This window comes from Drosophila elegans, unplaced genomic scaffold (genome assembly GCF_018152505.1).
Source record: "Drosophila elegans isolate 14027-0461.03 unplaced genomic scaffold, ASM1815250v1 contig_814, whole genome shotgun sequence".
NCBI classification, from domain to species: Eukaryota; Metazoa; Arthropoda; class Insecta; order Diptera; family Drosophilidae; genus Drosophila; species Drosophila elegans.
The window spans coordinates 15,692,800-15,713,941 of record NW_024546167.1 but is presented as its reverse complement, the minus strand read 5'-3'; the positions used below and the strand labels follow the sequence as shown (position 1 = coordinate 15,713,941).

General features: G+C 37.3%; 5 protein-coding genes across 12 annotated transcripts in view; 3 read left to right on the top strand and 2 right to left on the bottom strand.

The window, feature by feature from the left end:
- Nucleotides 1-10,172, bottom strand: part of LOC108149353 — a 45,010-nt gene extending 34,838 nt beyond the window's left edge. Inside the window, exons 1-2 of one of the 3 annotated variants that reach the window (XM_017276845.2) lie at nt 10,010-10,172; nt 7,523-7,931 (exon numbers count right to left, since the gene is read on the bottom strand). In XM_017276845.2, coding sequence (XP_017132334.1) covers nt 7,523-7,541 — 19 coding nt within the window. In that variant the 5' untranslated portion in view covers nt 7,542-7,931; nt 10,010-10,172. Of the gene's footprint in view, nt 1-7,522; nt 8,108-10,009 lie in introns of those variants that run through there. The other 2 variants (XM_017276847.2, XM_017276846.2) reach the window with 2 other exon arrangements.
- LOC108149355 lies at nt 240-1,500 on the top strand. The gene is made up of 2 exons (XM_017276851.2): nt 240-695; nt 1,010-1,500. Exons 1-2 carry the CDS (start codon nt 371-373, stop codon nt 1,498-1,500), a joined length of 816 nt encoding a protein of 271 aa, XP_017132340.1. The 5' UTR covers nt 240-370.
- Nucleotides 1,549-2,547, bottom strand: LOC108149356. 2 transcript variants are annotated; one of them, XM_017276852.2, is made up of 2 exons: nt 2,252-2,547; nt 1,549-1,890 (listed from the first exon to the last, which is right to left on the bottom strand). In XM_017276852.2, the coding sequence occupies exons 1-2, from the start codon at nt 2,538-2,540 to the stop codon at nt 1,574-1,576; spliced, it is 606 nt and encodes a 201-aa protein (XP_017132341.1). In that variant the 5' UTR covers nt 2,541-2,547; the 3' UTR covers nt 1,549-1,573. The 2 variants fall into 2 exon arrangements, with proteins under 2 accessions (XP_017132341.1, XP_017132343.1); XM_017276854.2 differs by having other exon boundaries at nt 1,854-1,903.
- Nucleotides 2,635-3,721, top strand: LOC108149354. Its single transcript, XM_017276850.2, has one exon. The coding sequence runs from the start codon at nt 2,635-2,637 to the stop codon at nt 3,616-3,618; it is 984 nt and encodes a 327-aa protein (XP_017132339.1). The 3' UTR covers nt 3,619-3,721.
- Nucleotides 10,173-11,239: 1,067 nt separating the features above from the next.
- The window catches only part of LOC108149363 (disintegrin and metalloproteinase domain-containing protein 10), an 89,269-nt gene continuing 79,366 nt past the window's right edge, over nt 11,240-21,142 (top strand). For 3 of the 5 annotated variants that reach the window (XM_017276862.2, XM_017276863.2, XM_041710644.1), the window contains exons 1-2: nt 11,240-11,517; nt 12,328-12,816. In XM_017276862.2, coding sequence (XP_017132351.1) covers nt 12,753-12,816 — 64 coding nt within the window. In that variant the 5' untranslated portion in view covers nt 11,240-11,517; nt 12,328-12,752. The remainder of the gene's footprint in view (nt 11,518-12,327; nt 12,817-21,142) is intronic. The other 2 variants (XM_041710645.1, XM_041710646.1) reach the window with 2 other exon arrangements.

Here is a 21,142-nt window from a genome sequence, read left to right as displayed (position 1 = left end):
AACATTAGTGCAGTAGACCGTCATAATTGTCATTTTCGACAGGGAAAATCCATAGACGAGAGCCGACCCTGAAGTGTCGATGGACAGAAGCATCTGGATTTGCTGGCCAGACAGGATAGGAAATTGCTTAATTTAGCGCAAACAGTATTCACTGGCCAACGGAGGCTCAACTGCAGGGCTGGCAGGGTCGTTTGAAGCAGATAAAGCAACCCTTTGCTTAAAATTCAGGTAGACCGTTTTCAAATGACACGAATGGTGGAAAATAAATGTAATTCACTTTATACCCAAAAATACTCATGATTTTCACATAAAACCAACACACACACACAAAATCAAAGCGGCAAGGACCGAATAGACACCCACATTCCCCATGCTGAGTCCAAAGAGTGACCCTACTGGAGATGATAGCTCTACCGTAATTGTGCAGGCGGAAAATGGTTTTGGGAATAAAACCGGAGCACCACCACCCATTGGCTGGAACATCAGGAACAGTGATGATCAGCTAAGGAATAACGAAATACCGGGCTATCTGACCGAAATCCATCTCAGTCACAGGCAGATCACCAATCGCTTTGTCGAGCTACTCAATTTGTTCGAAGATTACTCCAAAATCCTGGACAGTGAGCATGATCATCATGCTGGCGGTTCATTTCGGCTAAAACGAGTCCTTTCCGAACAGCTTGCCTTGAAGGAAGGTAATGTATACATATTACTATAACTTTGTTTTTCCTTTAAAAAGTTAAGAAATAATTTAACTAAATTTACAAAGCATAGGCCTAAAATATTAACAATAAGAATAATAATTTTGGATTTTGTAAATGGAATCCGCGAAGTTTATTAATATTTTATAAGCTTCAAGTTTTTGCCAACAATTTTAGAAAATAAATATTTATTTAGGGTAATGTAGGTTTTGTTTGACTGACAATTGCCATTTATTAATGCAAAAATGATTGAATTGTATTGAAAGTAGGAAACTACAACCACCTTTCCTTTGATTTGCTCTTCACAGAGGATGAAAATGAGGAGCTCAAAGCATCGAGTGCCACGCAGTTGTCGGACTCCACAATCAAGCCCACCTGTGAGGTGAGCAGCCAGACATCCTGGAGTGCGGTGGATCAAAAGCGGAAGGACTCCAAAAATTTGGAGGCCAAACTGGCGGCCGTGGGAGGAGAAAGTGCTGGTGCGGAGGGGGAGAAGCCGAGCAAGGTGCTGCAGCACACGATCCACATCGAGGTGGAGTCGGTGACATCGGCCACGGATATGCAAAGGGCGCCGCTGGGCCAAAGGATGTGGCATGTCCTGGTGCAGACGGGCGATGCGATTGCCGCCTGCGCATCCCTGATCTTCGAGAATTTCATCTATTTCCTGTTCATTGTCCTGTGCCTGTGGTGCCTTTTCCTGTTGATCTGCCACTATTACAGCTTCTTGCAGACCAATGTCAATCAGCAGACAGAATTTAAGCGCGATTCGGTAAAAGGGTCTCAGCCCAGACAGTTGTGACAAGCGGAGTTTCGTTTTGATCTTGTTTAAATGAAAAACCAGTGGCGATTCAGCAAACGCCTTGCACTTTAATTTATCTCAACACATTGGGGGTGCAACAACACATGATGGCGAGACTACAATATAGCGCCGATGCGAAATCGGTCAACATATAGCAAAAGCGATCAGCCAATGGCGCCCGACCCAAAATATTCGGCATGGGCATGGAAACGGCATCGATGAAGATGGTTTGGCGAGTCAGCTCGCAGGGGGCAAGGTTTGGCAGGCGTTCCCCAGGACACGATCTCATCCGCAGTCGCGGCTGCTCCGTCTGCACCGCAATCGAGTCGAAAGTTTTAAGCGCACCCCCTTCGTCCTTCCTGAATATCTCAACATCGTCCTCGGAATTGTCTGCGGGTTATTACTTTAATCGGAGTTATATTGTAAAGTAAAATAACAGCTACAGTTGAAAGCAAAATCTAGTTTTTTATAAGGTTTATTTGTTTTATTTTAAACTATTTTTATTTGATGGTAAATTCAGCTAAAGAAAATAATATATTTTCTTTTGTATACCAAATTACTTTGCATTAAAAAACGATTTTTTTATTTTAGTCAATTTAAAATTTTAAACAATCAACTTTAATTATATATAGCGGTATCACCTTTATAAGTATGGAAAAAATATGCTTTCAAATTGATTTTTGCTTTAAACCCAAAGAAATTAGACTTTATTGTATTTAGACTTCCTTTTTTTGCAGCTTTTCTGTCTTACCTTCTGCCAATGCTTTTGAAATCCAACCGTACCAATTTCTTTGCTTGGGTTCGACTGAATGCGATTTTAAATTGGTCGGAAGGGTACTCGAATTGGGTGTAGTAGCCACATCACTGCCTTCCGCGTCCTCGAAACACTCGTCAGCCTGAAAGCCCAAAATGTCGAAGAGCCGCTGGCAAGTGTTCTTCTGCTCGGAAAGTTTAAGCGGCTCGTTAACGGCATCCTGAACCAAATCGCCAATCAACAAGTTAATGACGATCGCAGTTTGAGGTGGCTCCCTGCACGCCATTAAGTTTATAGCGTCCACAGGTCAAATTTGGAAAATGTTCGAAAAGTGTTTTACAAGCAACTAAAGCCAACATTATTTTGGGTAACACCAAACGATGTTGACAACTATCACAGTGGCGGACATAAATTCAACCTACAAATTTGGTATTAGCAGATCAAAAATTCCCAGTTTAAAGCCCACAAAAACCAAAAAAAAATTCATGAATAAACGAAATGAGAAAGACAATGAAGATGAAAGCCTTTCAACGTCGGATTCTCAGGATCAAGTGATAATAAACATGCCACCCGTCGTTGATCTTGCCCATGTTGTGTATCTGCCGGATGCAAATTTAGGCGCCACTGAGACGGAGGATTCTGGAAATCACAACCAGGAGTTGGGATCGAATCAAGGGGATGAAATGGTGGACAGGCGAGATAATGATCCCAGCACAAGTGCCCAGTCAAAAGAAAGGCGGAAATTAGAAGAACTAAAGTCTTTGTCCATAAGAAATGTGGAGGTTCCTAACCGAATGCATAATGTACTGGAACTACTTCATCGATTCGCCCGCAACTTGGACGTCATTGAGGCGCGTTTAACGGAGGATGCCCGCCCAGCGGTAATTTTACAAGTCCCGCAATACTACGAACTGGGCACCCAGACCGCTGAGGTGCTACCAGCACCCAGGCGTTACCGTTTGGATTTGACCAACCTGAGAACCGATCCGAATTGTGCGCCCTGCGAACGATCCCATCACACCATCACCATCAGTGGCAACAATATGCCGCCGAATCGTCCCCAGCTTCGGCAGACTTTCTGCGCGAGAATTGGTCGATCAATTTGTGATTTTGCCGGCGCCTTTTGCCTGTGCCTGCAGGTCAACAAGGACTGTGTCTTCTGTCTGGGCTTCTTTGTGGCCTTCGTGATCAGTGCCAGTTTCCTCACCGCCTTCTTCTACCGAACGCTCAGCTTCACCGCGTCACCGGCGGTGCGGGTGGCCGCCAGTCCGGTGACTGGCACTGCGCACTACGAACTGGTCACTCTGAGATTCAACGGGGGGTACTACTACATCTACAACAGCAACCAACAAAAATTTCCTTAGTCTAATTGGTCTTGTGTTTTATTTTGATGCGGGGTCAGCCTAGTTGAAGTCGACTTTTCTACAAGTCGAAATTATTTATTATTATTGTAAGGTATTTAAACTAGCACGGAAAATAGTTTGTCTTTGTATTTAAGACTTCCATAGTTAAAAAATCTTTTATTTTTTGTTTGGAAGTTAATCTGTGACTAGCGTAAGTATGAAATAAATAATATACAATTTATTAGAGTATTAAATGCAGAAAACTGATAATAAACTTCACCAATATAAAGTTTTTATGTCGGACATGTTTCCATTAATGTGATGGCTGAAATTATATTTCATATAACCTAATAGCTTTGTTAAGGTTATATAAAATATGACTGTGCCTTAATTAACTAACTCTACTTAAAAAAAAATCGCAAATAACTCCATATTCGAAACATTTCAAATACATTTCCTCAATTTTTTCTATCGCCCAGGGACAAGGTCAGAGATTGTGCAACTTGAAAAGTCCAAAGTAACCGCATGACCAGGTTCAATCAATGGTCTTGCAGCAGTCTTACTGGTTTGCATGGTATCCAAAGTTTGCAGTTCGCTCACCCTGTTCGTCGCTTTGGTACTGGCTTTTTCATGCAAACAAACTTTTGGATTTAACTCTAGACAAAACGTCATTGCTGGACGGGAGAACCGAAAAGAAGGGAGGAGTAGGCCTTGTCCGGCTTGACTTGACTTGACAATGGGTCACACAAAAAGTCGGCCTTTGGGTACGGGAAATTGGCCACAAAACGTTCGTCGCCTGCTGTGCCAGGAGCAGGCGGTCGCCAAACTTTTTGGCAAGATGCCCGGGCACAAAGGAATTATTGTTAATATAGGCAATGCCCGCCAGGACCGGCCAAAACGAAAGCCAGCCGGCAAGAGAGGCAGTCGCTGGCCGGGGTTCGTCTATTCAATTTAATTTATTTATGCGAAATATGGCAAATATTTTTGGAAAATTCTATAGCCAAACAAATGGCAAACTTTTACACACTTTTGCAAGATATTGAGAAGTTTTGTATTTAATTAAAACCTTTACAAGAATTATAGATTACCGAAAACAAATATAAAGATCTTAAAGATCTAATTTGTTTCAAGTCTTTTAAACAAATTAAAAATGTCTAAAAATAACTATACTATAAATTTCTGAAATCCCATGACATAAAAATACATTGGTAAATGGTTTTTAAATTTCACTTAATAAGTTTTCTTAATTATTTCAATAAATTTGTTCACGTTATCTATTCAAATTTAGTTGAAAGATGTATATTCACCTAAATTTTTTATTGTGAGTATTAATTCACACATTGTTAGACACTAATGGAATTGATTGGCACTTAAAATATCTCATTTACATAATTTAAATCTTTATAGTCATCAGAGTCATTTAGTAATCGAAGTATAAAAATACTCATCTCTACAAGATATAAGCTAAATTTTATCGACTTTTTGGATGGGGTGGACCACCATGAGTTGTTAAGATAGCAAAGTCAGCTAAATTGAATTTTACAAAATGCCTGCTGTTGTAGCCGAGAACATACATATACACATATAAAAAATATCTTCCCATTTTTCTGGCACTGTATGCTCAACGAAACTTTGGTCGGGGGACAATTAAAGTTTGGGGAGAAAAAATAAAAAAAAACATAAGAGAGACTGGAATTGGCAAACAATTTTTGGACAATATTTAAAACTTGGTGTTTTGGGGGTGTTGCTACTGGAAAAACGGGAGGCTGATGATTGGGTCGGGAATGAATGTTTGACTTCAATGGGTGAACAGAGCGACACGGGCTTCCGCTGGCAGGAAATTGAATTGCACGAACACGCGAAATTACATCATTTTGGAACCACGGTAAACAATTTCCCGTTTGCACCTAACCGTTTTTATTTTATTTCATTTCACTTCATTTTTGCGCTGCATATTTTCAACCAATTTTTGACAGGCAAATTTTTTACGTTGCCTAGGTTCCGACCACCCACCCACATATCCACCAATCCTTGTTAACGGCAATTTGTGCGAAAATATCAATTTCACTTTTTGCTCCGTCCGTTCTTTATGACCATTTTGTGTGGGATTTGGGTAAAAAGGAGCAAAAACCCATGTGTTGTGCACAAATAACATTATGATAACAACAAAGGCAGCCAAAATGTCTGCATAGAGCCAAAAAGACTGACAGCCAGCATATAGAGATCCGGTTACATAGATACATCGATACACATGCTATTCTAAAAAACAAAACAAAAAAATAAATAGAAGAAAAAAAAAGAGAAAAAAAGAAAAGCGAGAATCCATGCCACTCCCACTGGGGCAGGCCCTTCGCGTTTTCGAACATGGCAGCACTGTCAAGTTTGAAAGGATTATTGCCACTTGCCGCTTGCGGCGAGCGTTCTTAAAATGTAACACGTTTCAAACAAGTTTAGATACGTGTGTTTTGTCTGTTAGTTGAGTCTGGCTGGCTGACTGGCTGACTGGCTCTCGTATCTCAGTCGGTATCTCTTCGGGCCAACGTCTATGTAAAAAGTCATCAACGGGGGCCAGTTTGCTGCCCAGGCCTAGGAAAGACAGCCAGCAAAAAGCAAAAACAAAACATACAAACGGCGACTGGTTTGACGAGCTTTTTTCAATGGGCTCGCGACCAAAACCAAACAAAAAAAGCAAAAAAAGAACTATATAATAATAAAAAAAAAGAAAAAAAGACAGAACCCTCTACTCGGTTTGAACTCTCCACTAGCCAGAGATCCCAGCTTCGTCCCCGGGTTCAAATCCGATTCCAATTCGGACTCAACTCCAAGCGGTAATAAAAATTCGCGCTTGGGGTTTTTTTTTTTTGCTTTATTTGCCAACCAAAACCGAATGAGAAATGTTAGACTTTGAGATGCTCTAAGCACGCAAGCTCAAAAAATCAACTCACGAAAGACAACGGATAGTCGCCAAATATCAAAGAAATCCAAGCAAAAATTCGCTGGCAGACGAGGGGGGACAATTGTGTAAGATTGATGGGAATGCTGAGGTCATTCATCATGCGATTCTCGTCTTGATTGGACATTTCACAAGGCTTGATAGACGAAGGTTTCAAAATACATTTGCCCGCACATATATTTATTGAAGATTATCTTAAAAAGGAGCAGGAAAGGGCAAAGAAATGGCTCATAATCGGATTGATGGCAAACAAATAACACATTATCATGGGAGCTTTTTTTTGTGCAAAAACTCTTTGAAAGATAAAAACTTAACGATTCCATTAGAATACATTTTTCGCTTGAAATCCTTAAATCACCTTACTTAAAATATAAAGTATATTGTATATAAATAACTAGGTAAAACCCGTTAAAAATCCATAAATGTGATATGCAATCTTATCTCGCTGTTTTATCAATGTCCACTACTGTTTAATGAAAAAGAAATTCAAATAATTTCCCTGGACAATGCCGGTCTGATGTGTTAACGTTTTATTACCTTGCAAAAGGGTTTTTTTACGAGAGATAAGCAGAAACCATTATTGTCGATGACGTACGGCTTCCATTTTGGTTACCTTTTAATAATAATAATTACATTGTCATCATTTTTTCTGCTAGCTTATAGAAATAACTCAGTATAAACTTGAGTTGAATGCTTTATAGCGTCTCATTTTCAATTACTAGGATTATGCACAATGGTTTTCAGGGACTAAAGTCCTATCTCTACAGGTAAAATTTACAGTATAAATTAAAATTGAGGTATGATATGGGAATATATTTAGTTGCACTGCGATTTCAACTGGATAATTGCATAAAATAAAACCCAGTGAGGTCAAAGTTTTAACAATCTGCTCCTGAAATTCGAGGGACTTTCGGTTCACCCAATTTTACGACTGCAGAGTATTTAAAATGTAAAACTTTAAGTGCGACTCACCTTTAAGAGGGACTGGCATTGGTGTGCGAGTGTCTGGCTGCCAGCGGCATTGGTGTGCGTGTGTATCTGTGTCTGTAGCTGTGGCTGAAGCTGTATCTGTATTTGTATTTGTGGGTATCTGTGAGTGCTGCTGCAACTAGATGATGATGACGCTGGAAACGACGCTGCACATCCTGGCGGCCATCTTTTCGAGTGGCAAAGCTAGCTTTTTAAGTCGCCTTACATGTTGTTTTCTTTCGGCTTTGTTGTAGTTTCTCGATTAATATTAACACTTCGGCTGCATGGTTTTCGTATATATATATATATGGATAAATTCGTTTAGACGTGCTTTTTTCAAACGGTTTTACGACCGAATTGATATTGTTAAATTGATTTACGGCTGGCCGTGCGCACAAATCAAGTTTTTTGGCTTTATGATACGACGAAAACGAAATAAATAAATAAATAAAGCCACAAAAATAGGAAGAAAAAAATAACGCCAAAATTAATCGACGGAAGCCCCACAAAAGCTTTTGAAAGTGGCCCACGCAGGCGGCAAATAGCAATAGTTGAGAAATGAGATAAATAATGGCAAAAAATCGAAATTAAAGTGTAATAAAAAAGAGGTCTAACCACTTTTTTTTTTTTTTTTTGGTGTCCAACAAGCCGAACAGCTGAAAAAACACCAACTGTCGACAAACCTTTTGGCCAACCAGCCGGTTTGCAGGCAGAACCAATTTAAAAAACTAAAAAACAAAAAAAAAACTTTAAAAATCAGGATAGGAAAAAAAAAGAAGGAAAATCCGAACCAGTTGCAAAAGCGCCAGCAGCTGATACCCGGAAAAACTGAAAGCGCGTCCACACAACCTGAGCAAAGGACCTGCAGCCGGGCACTGAATTATTCCAGGAGCAGGCCGTCTGCCACGGACGTCAACTTATGTAAAGCCGACTGCCGACTGCTGACTGCCGACTTGCAAACTGCGAAAAGCGAACCTCGAGCGGCGCACGAGGCCCACACATCGCTTTTCCCATTTTCCCCCATTTTCCGGCATTACTGCCGAAGTAAGTGCGTGCGAGCGAGACGCCAGCAATGCAATTTCGCTGGCCAAAGTCAGGCAGTTAACTTGGCAGGCTGGTCTTCATCCTGCTGCTGCCTGTGGCTGCTGATACTGTTGTTGTGTGCTATGCGTGTGTGCCGCCTGCGCACTGGTCGCACAGCTGACGGCAGTAAAAGAAAAGGGCCGGAATCACTAAGACATTGGGGGGAAGGGTCCAAAAAATCTAATATTTACCACGGAATTCTTTGTGATGGTACTGTTACTATGATTTTAATTCTAACCCATACGTTTTCCTGTCTCAAAAGGACAAAATTGGACCAACCGAATACTATCTTTCCAATGAAATATGCCTTAATTTCTTCTAGAGGTTATATATAATAGACTTTTCTAGCTTAAATCCGAAAATATAGTAAAATATTGAAAACTGTTTAAGCCCTTTCATAGATTTTTTAAATTCTTAATCACTATCAAAAAGGCGAGTTAATATAGAAATGTCCTTGTCTTAAAAATGTTGCTCAACCGTTTTCTTAGTCCCTTTTTTTTTGTTTGGTAATCCGAACAGAAGAAGTTGATTCGAAATTGTTAAGAAGCTTTGTCAAAAACAAACAATCCAATCTAGGTGATACCTATAGGAACGATCCTTCTATAATTTACTACGTAAAGGGAGAAATATAGAATCGGACAAACAAAAAAATACTTAAAAAGGAGTTGGAATCTTACTTGATAAAGCCGTGCCATTTGCTTGCTATTTGTTGCAAGTACAAGTGGAACAAAAACTTTGGCGTGTCAAATGGCTTTTTCCTTATATAACAAGTTGTTGTGCAAGATTTTGGGCGCCCAACCGTGAACCGTCCCTGATTAACCGCTGTTGCTAGGCGCCCTCTGCTGCCCCTCCTCTGCCGACGGCGGCAGAGCTGCGTTGACTGCAGAGCCAGCTGATTGCTGGCAGGGAATGGAAATGAAGCGGGGATTTTCCCGAAAAGCAACGGCTCTTTCGGGGAGAACAGTTTTTCCTATTGATTTCGGGGCGCTGCATGTGAGATGCCCATAAACAATATATGCATTCTAAAACAGCCAATGAAAGGGGTAAAAAGAGAAGGGAGGTGGAGGGGTAGGAGGAGCGTTAAGAGGAAAACAAGTTCTGGGCGCACAGTGGGGCAAGTTCAAAAGTGACCACTGTGCGGCAGCAAATGAGATTCTAAATTCGCACTTGCAGTAAATCCTCTCCCCCCTCCACACCACTCTATTGCTCGCTCAGTAAACCTGTTTTTTGTATTGAGAAGTGCTTTTTTTTATCGCTTTTGCCACTTGCCACCAGACCAGGCCAAAAAAAAATAAAACCAAAATATTTCACAACTTTTGTTTGCTCGCGTTTTACTGTTGTTGGCGTTTCGCGTCTGTTTATCATTCACTGTTGTTGCCACCGTTTTTGGCGTTGTTTTCGTTTTACCTTTTGCACATTCCAATTTTTACATGAAAGCGGCGACGACACGCAACTAAAGCCACACACACATTCTTGCACTCGCACCTACACCCACACACGCACACGGACGGGGAACTCGGACAGACACACGGATACGCGGAGTAACGGTAACAGAAAAAATGCACGTCCACCCGCAACAACTAGAGGTGGGGAGACATCGATGCCAACTTCGATATCTCCAGTATCGATACCGTATCGTAAAATCGACTGGTGTAGAACTTGAATGAGTACTCAGCTGAATATTTTAAAATGCTACAATGGTCACACTAAAACATGTCACTGCAGTTCTTTCGCACTGTTAACTGTTCCCGTGTTGTTCATAGAGCTTGACTGGAGGGCATCAAGATTTATGGAGGTATGTGATTCAGTGGCTAACAAAAACATAAGTGACATCATTTTAGTTTTATCAAAACGAGCTTGAACTTCTATTACGCGCTCAAAAAGTTGCAGGCCTGGCAACGCTGTTTGAACGGGCAAATTATATTATCGACCAGGGATGCGGCATAACATAAATTTTGGCGGTCCTTTTGAAATTATTGTTTCAATTGATTTGAACAAACTCTGACATAGAGTTAATGGTATTATGTTGATTATGTTTCTTTTACGATCAAATAATTAGTTGGCAAATCATCATAGTCTGTCTGTTGTTTAACATCGGCAACAAATTTATGAAAATAGTGGTTATAAAGAATATAAAATGCTATAATAATAATTTTTGGTTAAATGCAAAGGTATATAAACTTATTTAAGTGTTTGTACTATATGGGCTTCATAATATGCTAGGTTACCTGTTTAAAATCTTGTCCACTTTCACTGATGCTAAATCTAGCCTGAAATAAGCTTAACTAGCAGCACTGTGAATACTCCCTCCTCAGTTAGTGAGGACACCTACCGCAGATAGACGTGCACCGTGATTGACGAAAAATTTGAGGCCAATAACATCGAGCTGGCATCTAGCGAAACCACTAACATTACTGTTAAGAAAACAATTTATGTTATGTACAGACAAAGTTGTATTTTAACATAGCGGTTGGGAATTCGGTAGTCTCATCGATCAATTGAAAATATCGATAAGTCTTCTGTTAGGCAGTCCAAGTTCTCAACCACCTAAGTTCTTAACCACCCGCGCAATGGATGTTGGCTTCGGAGTTTCGCCATATACTAAATACTATATTTCCGAATCTAAGCTCTGGCCACTCTGGGCACTCACAGTCGAAAAAAAACCATCGAACGACTTGGACGCGCATCTTTGAAACGGATCTCGGAACGCCGTGGGAGTCGGAAAGTCGGAAAATCGCTGGACGCGTGTTCGCTGCGCTTGTGTGCGTGCGTGTGTGTGGGTGTGCAGCGGTGAGCAAGCATAAATAAATAAATCGCCAAGCCAGGCTTATGAAATGTGCGCTAATCTAATAAATTGCCCCCGTTTTTGGCCAATTGAGAGTTGCGGCTAAACAGAAAAATCGACGGAAATTCAAGTGAGTGCCAATTGCGGAGACAAAATGGCTGCATTTCAACGCATTTAATTTACGGGCAACACAAAGCGGAAGAGCGAGAGAGCGAGAGAGGCAATCAGAGAACAACACACAAAGAAGTTGGAGAGAGCGTAAGGGAAAGGAACATTAAAAAAGTAAACATGCAAAAAACATTGTTAAATTAGCCCAACAAAACAATGTAGCGTACAAAATTGTGTGTTAAATACATCAAAACCATGTTTAATTTGTTTGTTTAAAAAATATTGCGTGTGTTAAGTCGACATCATGTTTCTGTTCTGGCAACAACAATTTCAAAAGCAACAATAATTAATTTAATGCATTTCGTTGCGTTTGCGCCGCAGCTGCCCCTCTCTCTTTCTCGCTCTCTGTTGTCGCCTTTGCATTAGCTCTCTCACTCTCCTCTCTGCGCTTGCTCATTGAATTTGCAGAAGAGTGAGGGAGAGGCCAATAGCTGTTCCTGGCTTTGCTGTGTTGTGATTTTCAGTTTGTTTGTATTTTGTGTGTCTTTTGCTTTCATATTTTGTTTTGATTTTCAACACAACTAATTTTAATAAAATAAAAAAAAGACAGTGATGACTAAGAGAAAACAACGCTAAGAATATAAAACAATAACAAATTTTACTTACTTACCTTGAATAAACACAAAAAAAAATAAAGTTTTTATTTTCGATTTGTTAAAAATCAAATGCAAAAGAGTGTTAAGGAAAAAATTAAGAAAAGCTTACCTTCCTTCTGTTATTATTTAATATCTGGCAAAATAAAAATAAATATTAATTTTTCCCTAATCTTCAGAAATATACAATCCAGTGAATAAACAAAGAAAATCATAAAAAAGTTCGTTTTTTAATTTTATTTTTAATTTTTTTAACGAGAAAATATTGGAAACAAAACAGAAATACAAGAAAAAGTGTACGTGACAAGAGCTCGATAAAAGTGCACAAAAAATAACGAAAATAATTCGTGCGTGCGAAAAAGTGCTGCGAAGTTTTATGGCCCATGCCAAAAGTGCTAAATTTGTAAATGGCATGGAAAGTGCAAAGCTCTGATTAAAAAGCCGCGAAGAGTGAAGCGCGACTTAGGTGCTCCAAACGCAACAAACTACTGCCAAAAGGAAATTATTTAAACAATACAACGACCTCCGAACAAACTAAGCAAACAGAAATTTGTGCTAATTCTGTTTAATCGACACCATCCACGTTGGATCCCCATCGCATATAATGTCATCAAAATGTGCTTTCAAGATTGCATTCGTATCGATCATTTTCATCATCATCGTAAATGGTGAGTATCAAGACAATTTAATAGAAATCTTCCAATTAACAAACGAATTATTCCTTAACGACTACTAATTTAGCTAATTAAAAACTAATTAAAACCTTAACTGCATACTGATTGTTAAACAGAAAAGAGTGTATCGTCACGATCTTACAGATACTAAAAAATGACTGTGTGAATATTATTGTTATTTATACACAATATTAAAATGGTAAATGTAGCATTTAATTTACTACTGCTGGATTAAAATCCCTAGAGTCTCTGAACGTAATTTTTCTTGTTGAACAAATTATTTAATCTAGTTGAGTAATCTAACCTTGTGCTTCAACTTGAAAAGCCATTCATGTAAGCTTAAATAAATTCAGTTTCATTTTTATTCTTTCAGCAAAAAAGTATTACAATATTTTATTGTGCACTTGACTCACAGGAAACAAAAGAAACCACAACAATCAGAGCTTTAAATGAAATACAACCCAGGGTGGTGCAAATGACCCATAGACAATAACATTGAAATAAATGCTCAATCAGGCGGAAACAAAGTTAACATTTTCACCCAGAACCCTTCGAGCAACAAAAATAATTACGTACTTTGCCAGGATAATTGACGAGAAAAGGATTTCTGGGAGGGTATTATTTTAAGGGTGGCGTTCTGGAGCTTCTCTTATAATTTTAGTAGACAATTTTGTTAATTGTGTCTGTGCTATTCACCCCCAGTATTCTCCTTTGGGTGTATTTTGTTATTAAACAAATGGGTTTGCTCATGATAATTAATTTAACACTTCAATTGAATCGACAGAATATTTTGTTTAATAATTCAGAGTGTTTGTTTTCGTTTCTCAAGTCATTGTTGTTGCCTTTTACTTTTTTTCTCACTTTCAGGTTCCAAGGTTTTGGCCCGACTCTAATAACATTGTACTTGAGTTATCTACCAGTGAATTCAATTTTCACATAAGTTAGCTACTCATTTACATGTATGTATCTGATTCAAATTCTACATATTTCTATTAACAAAGCAAATCCATTGTTGAGCTGAGAAGCAGAAAGAGCGAAAAAGGTAGAAAGCATAAGTTGAGTCATGAAAACCTGAGTAGACCGCTGGGGACTCATACTCATCCATTTGTATTGTGAAATAGCCAGCTAAGGTTGAACAAAGAGGGCTACAAAAATTTTAGAAAATTATAACTTGACCTAAAAATACAAAATAGCCGTGGGTGTTTCTAAATAAACAATACGTATTTAATAATTCTAGAAATCTTAAAGCTTTTGACTATACCTAGATTTTTAAAATTCAAATTAAAAAAAATTAGATAAAATTAAATATTTAAATGCCTCAGCACGCTTTGGGACTTTTTTCGCCACTTCAACTAATTTGTTTGCTTGGCTAGATTTTCCAAAGTTCAACATTACGAAATTCGAGGCGGGGCAGGGCTCACAAGCACAGCCAAAACAACAACATCCACTCTTGGCTAATTAGCCAAAGTCAAGCAACATGAGCATGGGCCAACACTGAGAGGGCCAAGAATCGGACGGAGGAGATGACAGAGTGGCAGAAACGAAAACTGGTTTATCCACTTGGCCGGCTAATCTGACAACAAAGAAGGAGAGCAGACTCAAGAACCCCGAGAATCGAGCTGAATAGAGAAGGCAAGAAACGAAAAATTGTTCTTGGTCTCAGCGAAAAAAGGTCAATGTCTCGGCATTATCAGTCTGGTCAGTGGCCACCCAACACATATAGATGCAAAGCACAAAATTATAAAAATAAATATGCAACAGCTATCAGAAAAAAAGTTTTTCTTCCACAAACAAGCACCGGAAGCGAAAGAAATAAAAATATATACACATATATGAAAAAGTTGTTGCAGAGCTGTTGCTCTTAGCTCTGCGGTACAGAAACAAGATACAGCTGGGAATTAAGATAAAGATACTTAAACATCAAACACCCGTATCTGTATCTCAGTTTCAGCTCAAGATTATGGCTACTTTTTTACGTAACTTTATCTGCATCTTTTTGGTTTCGTTTTTATCTCGTTTATTGTTGAGGCTTAGCAAAAAATAACAATGTAAGAATTAAATATTCTACTCACAAGTGAAATGAATTTCAAGAGTCACATCTGGCTTTTTCTGGTTTTTCTTATTATTGATAAGCTGTTGACTAAAAGTTCGTTCAAATATAATTTCAGCCAAGCAAAAAGCGGTCATAAATCACATAAGAGATGTGGTCAGGCGCAGGAGGGGTACGTTGGATGATAGGGCCCAAAACAATGGACACTTTGCCTGGGCATTTATGCAATTTTCCTTTGCTTTATTTCCCGTACGTGCCAAGTGCAACATAGTAAACAAACAAATAATGAAGCCACCATCCGAACTAGAGATGACAACGTGACCGCGGACGAATAGATTCGTGCTCTTTCATAATGTAACGAAAAAATGACCTAAAAACTGTGTACAGAGATATCTCATGTGCATGGTTTATTTGGAAAATCGCACACAGATGATAGACGGGCTTGTCCTGTATTTGCTGTCGTATCTGCCAGATACAAATGTATCTCTCATTGCAAAATGTGTTACTATCACCAGTCGCCAGGCATGCGGCTGACATTTATTGTTTGCCGAGTGGCAACCGAATAAATATAATAAAAATATACGTACATGTATTTTTATACGAACGTACATGTGGCGAATAAATCCCTTAAGCTTGTTGAATAAGTGAAGCCGCTGGCACTTCAAATTGATGAGTAGCTTTAATGAAAGGGCGTGACTTGATGTAAATTGCCTTCTAGGGTGCTGCACATGCAGAGAAATGTAAATGGATTTGCGAGGGTGAAAGCGAAGGTGGAATCGGGTAAACGTCGTTATCCTAGCAGGTGAAACTCGCGACTGTAATGTCCCATTCGCCCATTTTCGTAACCGACTTAAAGGTTATTGCGTGTGCGTTTCCATACTGTATTCATTATCATAATCCTCCAAATGGTTTTCATAGATTATAGCTATTTTATACCTTTAAGTTTATATTTCTAATCGCATTAAAATTACATATTTGTATATATATATTTCTGTTGTGTTTTAAGTTCTGGGTGCTTACAACGGAATCGTTAATATAAATTTATAAACAAATAAACAGCAAGAATTCAACACATTGACCGTGGAAAATTGTAATGAAATATAAACATTATATATCAACAGTATTTTTTCGGAAATTCAGTCAGATATTTTTACATTGTTTGTAAAAGAAATTTATACAAAGATAAAAATATTTTTTTTTTTTTTTCTTGTAGAATGACATGTTATTTTTCTGAGTCATCCACAATGATTGAAATGAAGAAACGGGATTTTGTTATTTGATAAACAAAATATTTGGCTATATGGAAGCTTTGCTATTTGAAATATGTTCCGGAAGGCCTTCTACTTTTCTTTGACACTCTGATTAATGTGTGTTTGGTTAGCCTTTAATTCAATCAGGAAGCCCAAAGTTGGCCACTAAAAATGCGCTTAAATTGGATTTTATGTGTGAATTATGCCGCCTCATTATGCCAAATGGCCTAAATAACAATCAAAGCGGGGCTTCTCGCATGACACCAGCGGCACGGGTGTAGGCTGGTAAAATTTAATTAAATTATTAAAGTTACGCGGTAAGCCACAGAGACACGAGGGGATGCATAAACAAACAGACGAGCATCAGACAAAGGCATAAAAACTTTTCTTTTCTTTTCATTCCTCATTCCTCATTCCTCTTTCCCATTTCCCATTTACCATTTTTTCCCCAAGTCAAGTTGCGAAGCATAAACAAACTGAGGCAAACGATTCGCCAAGACGGAGATACATTATGCACAGACGCAGCTACAGATACAAGATACGAGATACAGCAACAAAACGAATGGAAAAACAAACAAAAATGAAAACGGGGAAGCGCAGATAAAGGAGAAAACTAAGAGAACAAGACCAAGTCAAAGCACATTTTCGTGTTGGCATTCGCTTTTCGCATTCGCATTCAAGTGCAGATTCGCATTCATTTGACTCGGGCACAAAATTATGTGCATATATACGTGAGCACAAGCGTAAATTCATATGTATAGTTTCGTCCTTTTGGCCGCAGATAAATTTTTCCAGTGAATGAAAAGGTGCCCACGTTTTAATAAATTAAATATGAGGACCTGGAGATAACTGCTCAGGTGCTTGGCAAAAGTTTCTCAACATAGAGAATTTAAATCATTTTTAAAATGTATACCAGTAAATTTACTCGATTGCATTACATTTTTCAACGCCTCTTATTAATATGCTAAAAAGTAATTATCTAAGAATATAATATAAAATATAAAAAACTTAATTTTTAAACCGAATTCTGTCTGATTGATATATTTTTCTATAATTTATAGTACGTTTTTTTCGGAATTTCTTACCTTTGCGGAAATAAAATTTGGCTTTCAAGAGATTTATACTATTCCATTTACCTCATTTGCTGCGACTTCATCTTTATGCGTTTTTCCACTTTGTCTGTCTCGCAATTTTCTTATTGCTGCTCGGGGTTACGACGTCTAAAGTTTGCTGGCAACGGGTTGCGGGGAGGTCGGTGATGATGGGGCGACGTTTGCTTTTATTTTTATTGTGCCTCCACTCTGCCACAGAAGTCGACATTTTTATGCTGCGCGCTTCTGTGGGGGTATTATCATACCCTTCGGATGCGCCCTTTTAGTCGGCATCCCCGACGTTTTTCGTCGGTGTGCCAAAGTTGATTTTCATTAGTTTTAATGCCGCTCATTATGTTCGGTCTGTCTGTGTCTGGAATCTCTGTCTATCTGTTTTTCCCTGCCTGTGGGGCTCATGCACACATCCCAGACTTACCGCGCACGCAGATTGCTGCCAATAAAGGCAAACTTTCGGGCAAGGAGTTGGGTGCCCCTGTGTGCGGTTAAATATTTCATTTGGGACCCAGATATGCAGGGGAATGTATGTGGATATGGAAAGTTTTCCCATATATGAGAGGCGGCTATCCATTTTGATAGAACGAAGTTGGAATATCAAAAAATTCAGTACTAATTGAACCGAATGTATAAAATACTTAACTATTATTGGCCTGCAATTATAACAACAAATGTATATGTCATCTGTATTGGCAAAATTATCAAAATGAATGTATCAGTTTCGTACATTTCAAGAATTGTATATTTTAATCAAGATTTTTTTCATTCACTTAATGGTCTTAATATTTGTTTTACAGCCACAAAGTATTGTGCATGAATGTATATGTACGTATTTGTTCTAACGTACGTACATTTATATTGAAAAATGCAAAACCAAATGGTTGCATCAATTTTTCGACATTTCTGTATCATATGTCATTTTTTCCTTTTTGCCCTTTCATTGCCAATATACTGGATTGAATATGTAGCAAACAAATATCAAACATTTACCAAAACGTAGTCGGAAAAGTATTTTATTTTGTTGAAAAATAGGTCTGTCAAGGCCTGTCTTATTCCTCAATCAAAAATAACATTAAAATGTAAATAAATTTCTGACTCAAACACACTTGAAGAATTTTTAAACATAGTTTTCGTTAAAATTTTAAAATGAACAGTATTTTATATGGTGTTATCAGCCTTTGCGGTTTTATACAATAATTGGAGAACTATCAAAAAAGAGCAGTTCCAGCAACATTAAGCTCGACATCGTCATCGTTCCAATTTTTTTAAGGCAGACATGAATGTCTGCGGAACATTTCGATTACAAGAGTATACAAATACATGAGACCCAAATCTATTCAAAATTGATAACAAAAATTAAGCAGGCATTAATAATGCTGGCATAGTTTAATGAAAATGTAATTACAAAATCGGTTATTTACTAAGAAATTAAATATTTGAATTGATACAGACAGATTGTGAGACTCTGTTAAAATCACCAGTCTACGAGGCATTAAATCTTCTAAATTGATAGTTTAATCTGATCTACATCTAAATGTGTATATACCATGGCATTGATTTTGTCAAACAGCCAGATTAATAGCTATACGAAAGTAAATTATTCATGTGCATAAAGTTAGCAGTACAACTTTCAAAATCTAAACTTTTTTTTTTACCATAATTTGCCGTTAATTATCCGTAAATTATTCGTGAAAGAAAAAAATTTGCCGCTCAATTTTTTTAAAAGTTATCCGATGTTCTGCTAACACAAAATTAAACTTTAACTTTTCGAAAAATTTCTTTTGCAGGAATTTGCCGTTAATTATCCGTAAATTATTCGTGAAAGAATAAAATTTGCCGCTCGTGTTTTAATATTTTTTTTTTTAAACAAACCCTGTGTTCTGCTAACTTGATATCAAGTTAACAGTACACATAACTAAATTTTAACTTTTCGAAAAATTTCTTTTGCAGGAATTTGCCGTTAATTATCCGTAAATTATTCGTGAAAGAATAAAATTTGCCGCTCGTGTTTTAATATTTTTTTTTAAACAAACCCTGTGTTCTGCTAACTTGATATCAAGTTAACAGTACACATAACTAAATTTTAACTTTTCGAAAAATTTCTTTTGCAGGAATTTGCCGTTAATTATCCGTAAATTATTCGTGAAAGAATAAAATTTGCCGCTCGTGTTTTAATATTTTTTTTTTTAAAACAAACCCTGTGTTCTGCTAACTTGATATCAAGTTAACAGTACACATAACTAAATTTTAACTTTTCGAAAAATTTCTTTTGCAGGAATTTGCCGTTATTTATCCGTAAATTATTCGTGAAAGAATAAAATTTGCCGCTCGTGTTTTAATATTTTTTTTTTTAAACAAACCCTGTGTTCTGCTAACTTGATATCAAGTTAACAGTACACATAACTAAATTTTAACTTTTCGAAAAATTTCTTTTGCAGGAATTTGCCGTTAATTATCCGTAAATTATTCGTGAAAGAATAAAATTTGCCGCTCGTGTTTTAATATTTTTTTTTTAAAACAAACCCTGTGTTCTGCTAACTTGATATCAAGTTAACAGAACACAGGGTTTGTTTTAAAAAAAAATATTAAAACACGAGCGGCAAATTTTATTCTTTCACGAATAATTTACGGATAATTAACGGCAAATTCCTGCAAAAGAAATTTTTCGAAAAGTTAAAATTTAGTTATGTGTACTGTTAACTTGATATCAAGTTAGCAGAACACAGGGTTTGTTTTAAAAAAATATTAAAACACGAGCGGCAAATTTTATTCTTTCACGAATAATTTACGGATAATTAACGGCAAATTCCTGCAAAAGAAATTTTTCGAAAAGTTAAAATTTAGTTATGTGTACTGTTAACTTGATATCAAGTTAGCAGAACACAGGGTTTGTTTTAAAAAAATATTAAAACACGAGCGGCAAATTTTATTCTTTCACGAATAATTTACGGATAATTAACGGCAAATTCCTGCAAAAGAAATTTTTCGAAAAGTTAAAGTTTAGTTTTGTGTACTGCTAACTTGATATCAAGTTAGCAGAACACAGGGTTTGTTTTAAAAAAAAAATAGTAAAACACGAGCGGCAAATTTTATTCTTTCACGAATAATTTACGGATAATTAACGGCAAATTCCTGCAAAAGAAATTTTTCGAAAAGTTAAAGTTTAATTTTGTGTACTGCTAACTTGATATCAAGTTAGCAGAACATCGGATAACTTTTAAAAAAATTGAGCGGCAAATTTTTTTCTTTCACGAATAATTTACGGATAATTAACGGCAAATTATGGTAAAAAAAAAAGTTTAGATTTTGAAAGTTGTACTGCTAACTTTATGCACATAAATTATTCTCAACCGTTGGGTCGTTTATCTGAATATCGGTTAGCATTTGTTCATCGAAATAAAATGGATGAAATCAAATTAAAGAGACATTGCAAATTTTCACAATAAAATATTCGTCTGCACAAACCATTTTACATACAAATGTATTTATGCATACTTTTTTTCTAATATCGGACCAAATGCCATTTAGTCAATGGGCAATGTTAGAGGTAGGTGTTATAGCTATGCTTCAGTTCATTTAAAAGTGATTTATGCACCATAAATAGGCGTGTCAGGGGTGATGGGGGCACGTTAAAACCGAAATGAAAAGAAACGAAAGTAGGTATATCTGAGTGGCGTTTCCTGCAATAGTGCGTAGAGTTTCATAATCATTTTTAGCATTGTTATGATAGTTAAGAGACCGTTACACATGCGAATTACCCCTTGACGATTCAGGCAAATTTAAAATAGACAAACAACTACCCATTGAAGCATTATTTACCTGTAATGACCATAAACCATTTTTTAAATTTTAAAATATGTAAATATATAAAAATACAATTTAAATGTAATAAATTGTACTTCCTTAATTGAAAA

Excerpts from the sequence above, each read along its gene's own strand:
- LOC108149355 (XM_017276851.2), top strand. The coding sequence starts at position 371 with ATGCTGAGTCCAAAGAGTGACCCTACTGGAGATGATAGCTCTACCGTA. Across the intron at positions 696-1,009 it reads ACAGCTTGCCTTGAAGGAAG|AGGATGAAAATGAGGAGCTC; the intron begins GTAATGTATACA and ends TGCTCTTCACAG.
- LOC108149356 (XM_017276852.2), bottom strand. The coding sequence starts at position 2,540 with ATGGCGTGCAGGGAGCCACCTCAAACTGCGATCGTCATTAACTTGTTG. Across the intron at positions 1,891-2,251 it reads TTCAAAAGCATTGGCAGAAG|ACAATTCCGAGGACGATGTT; the intron begins GTAAGACAGAAA and ends AATAACCCGCAG.
- LOC108149354 (XM_017276850.2), top strand. The coding sequence starts at position 2,635 with ATGTTGACAACTATCACAGTGGCGGACATAAATTCAACCTACAAATTT.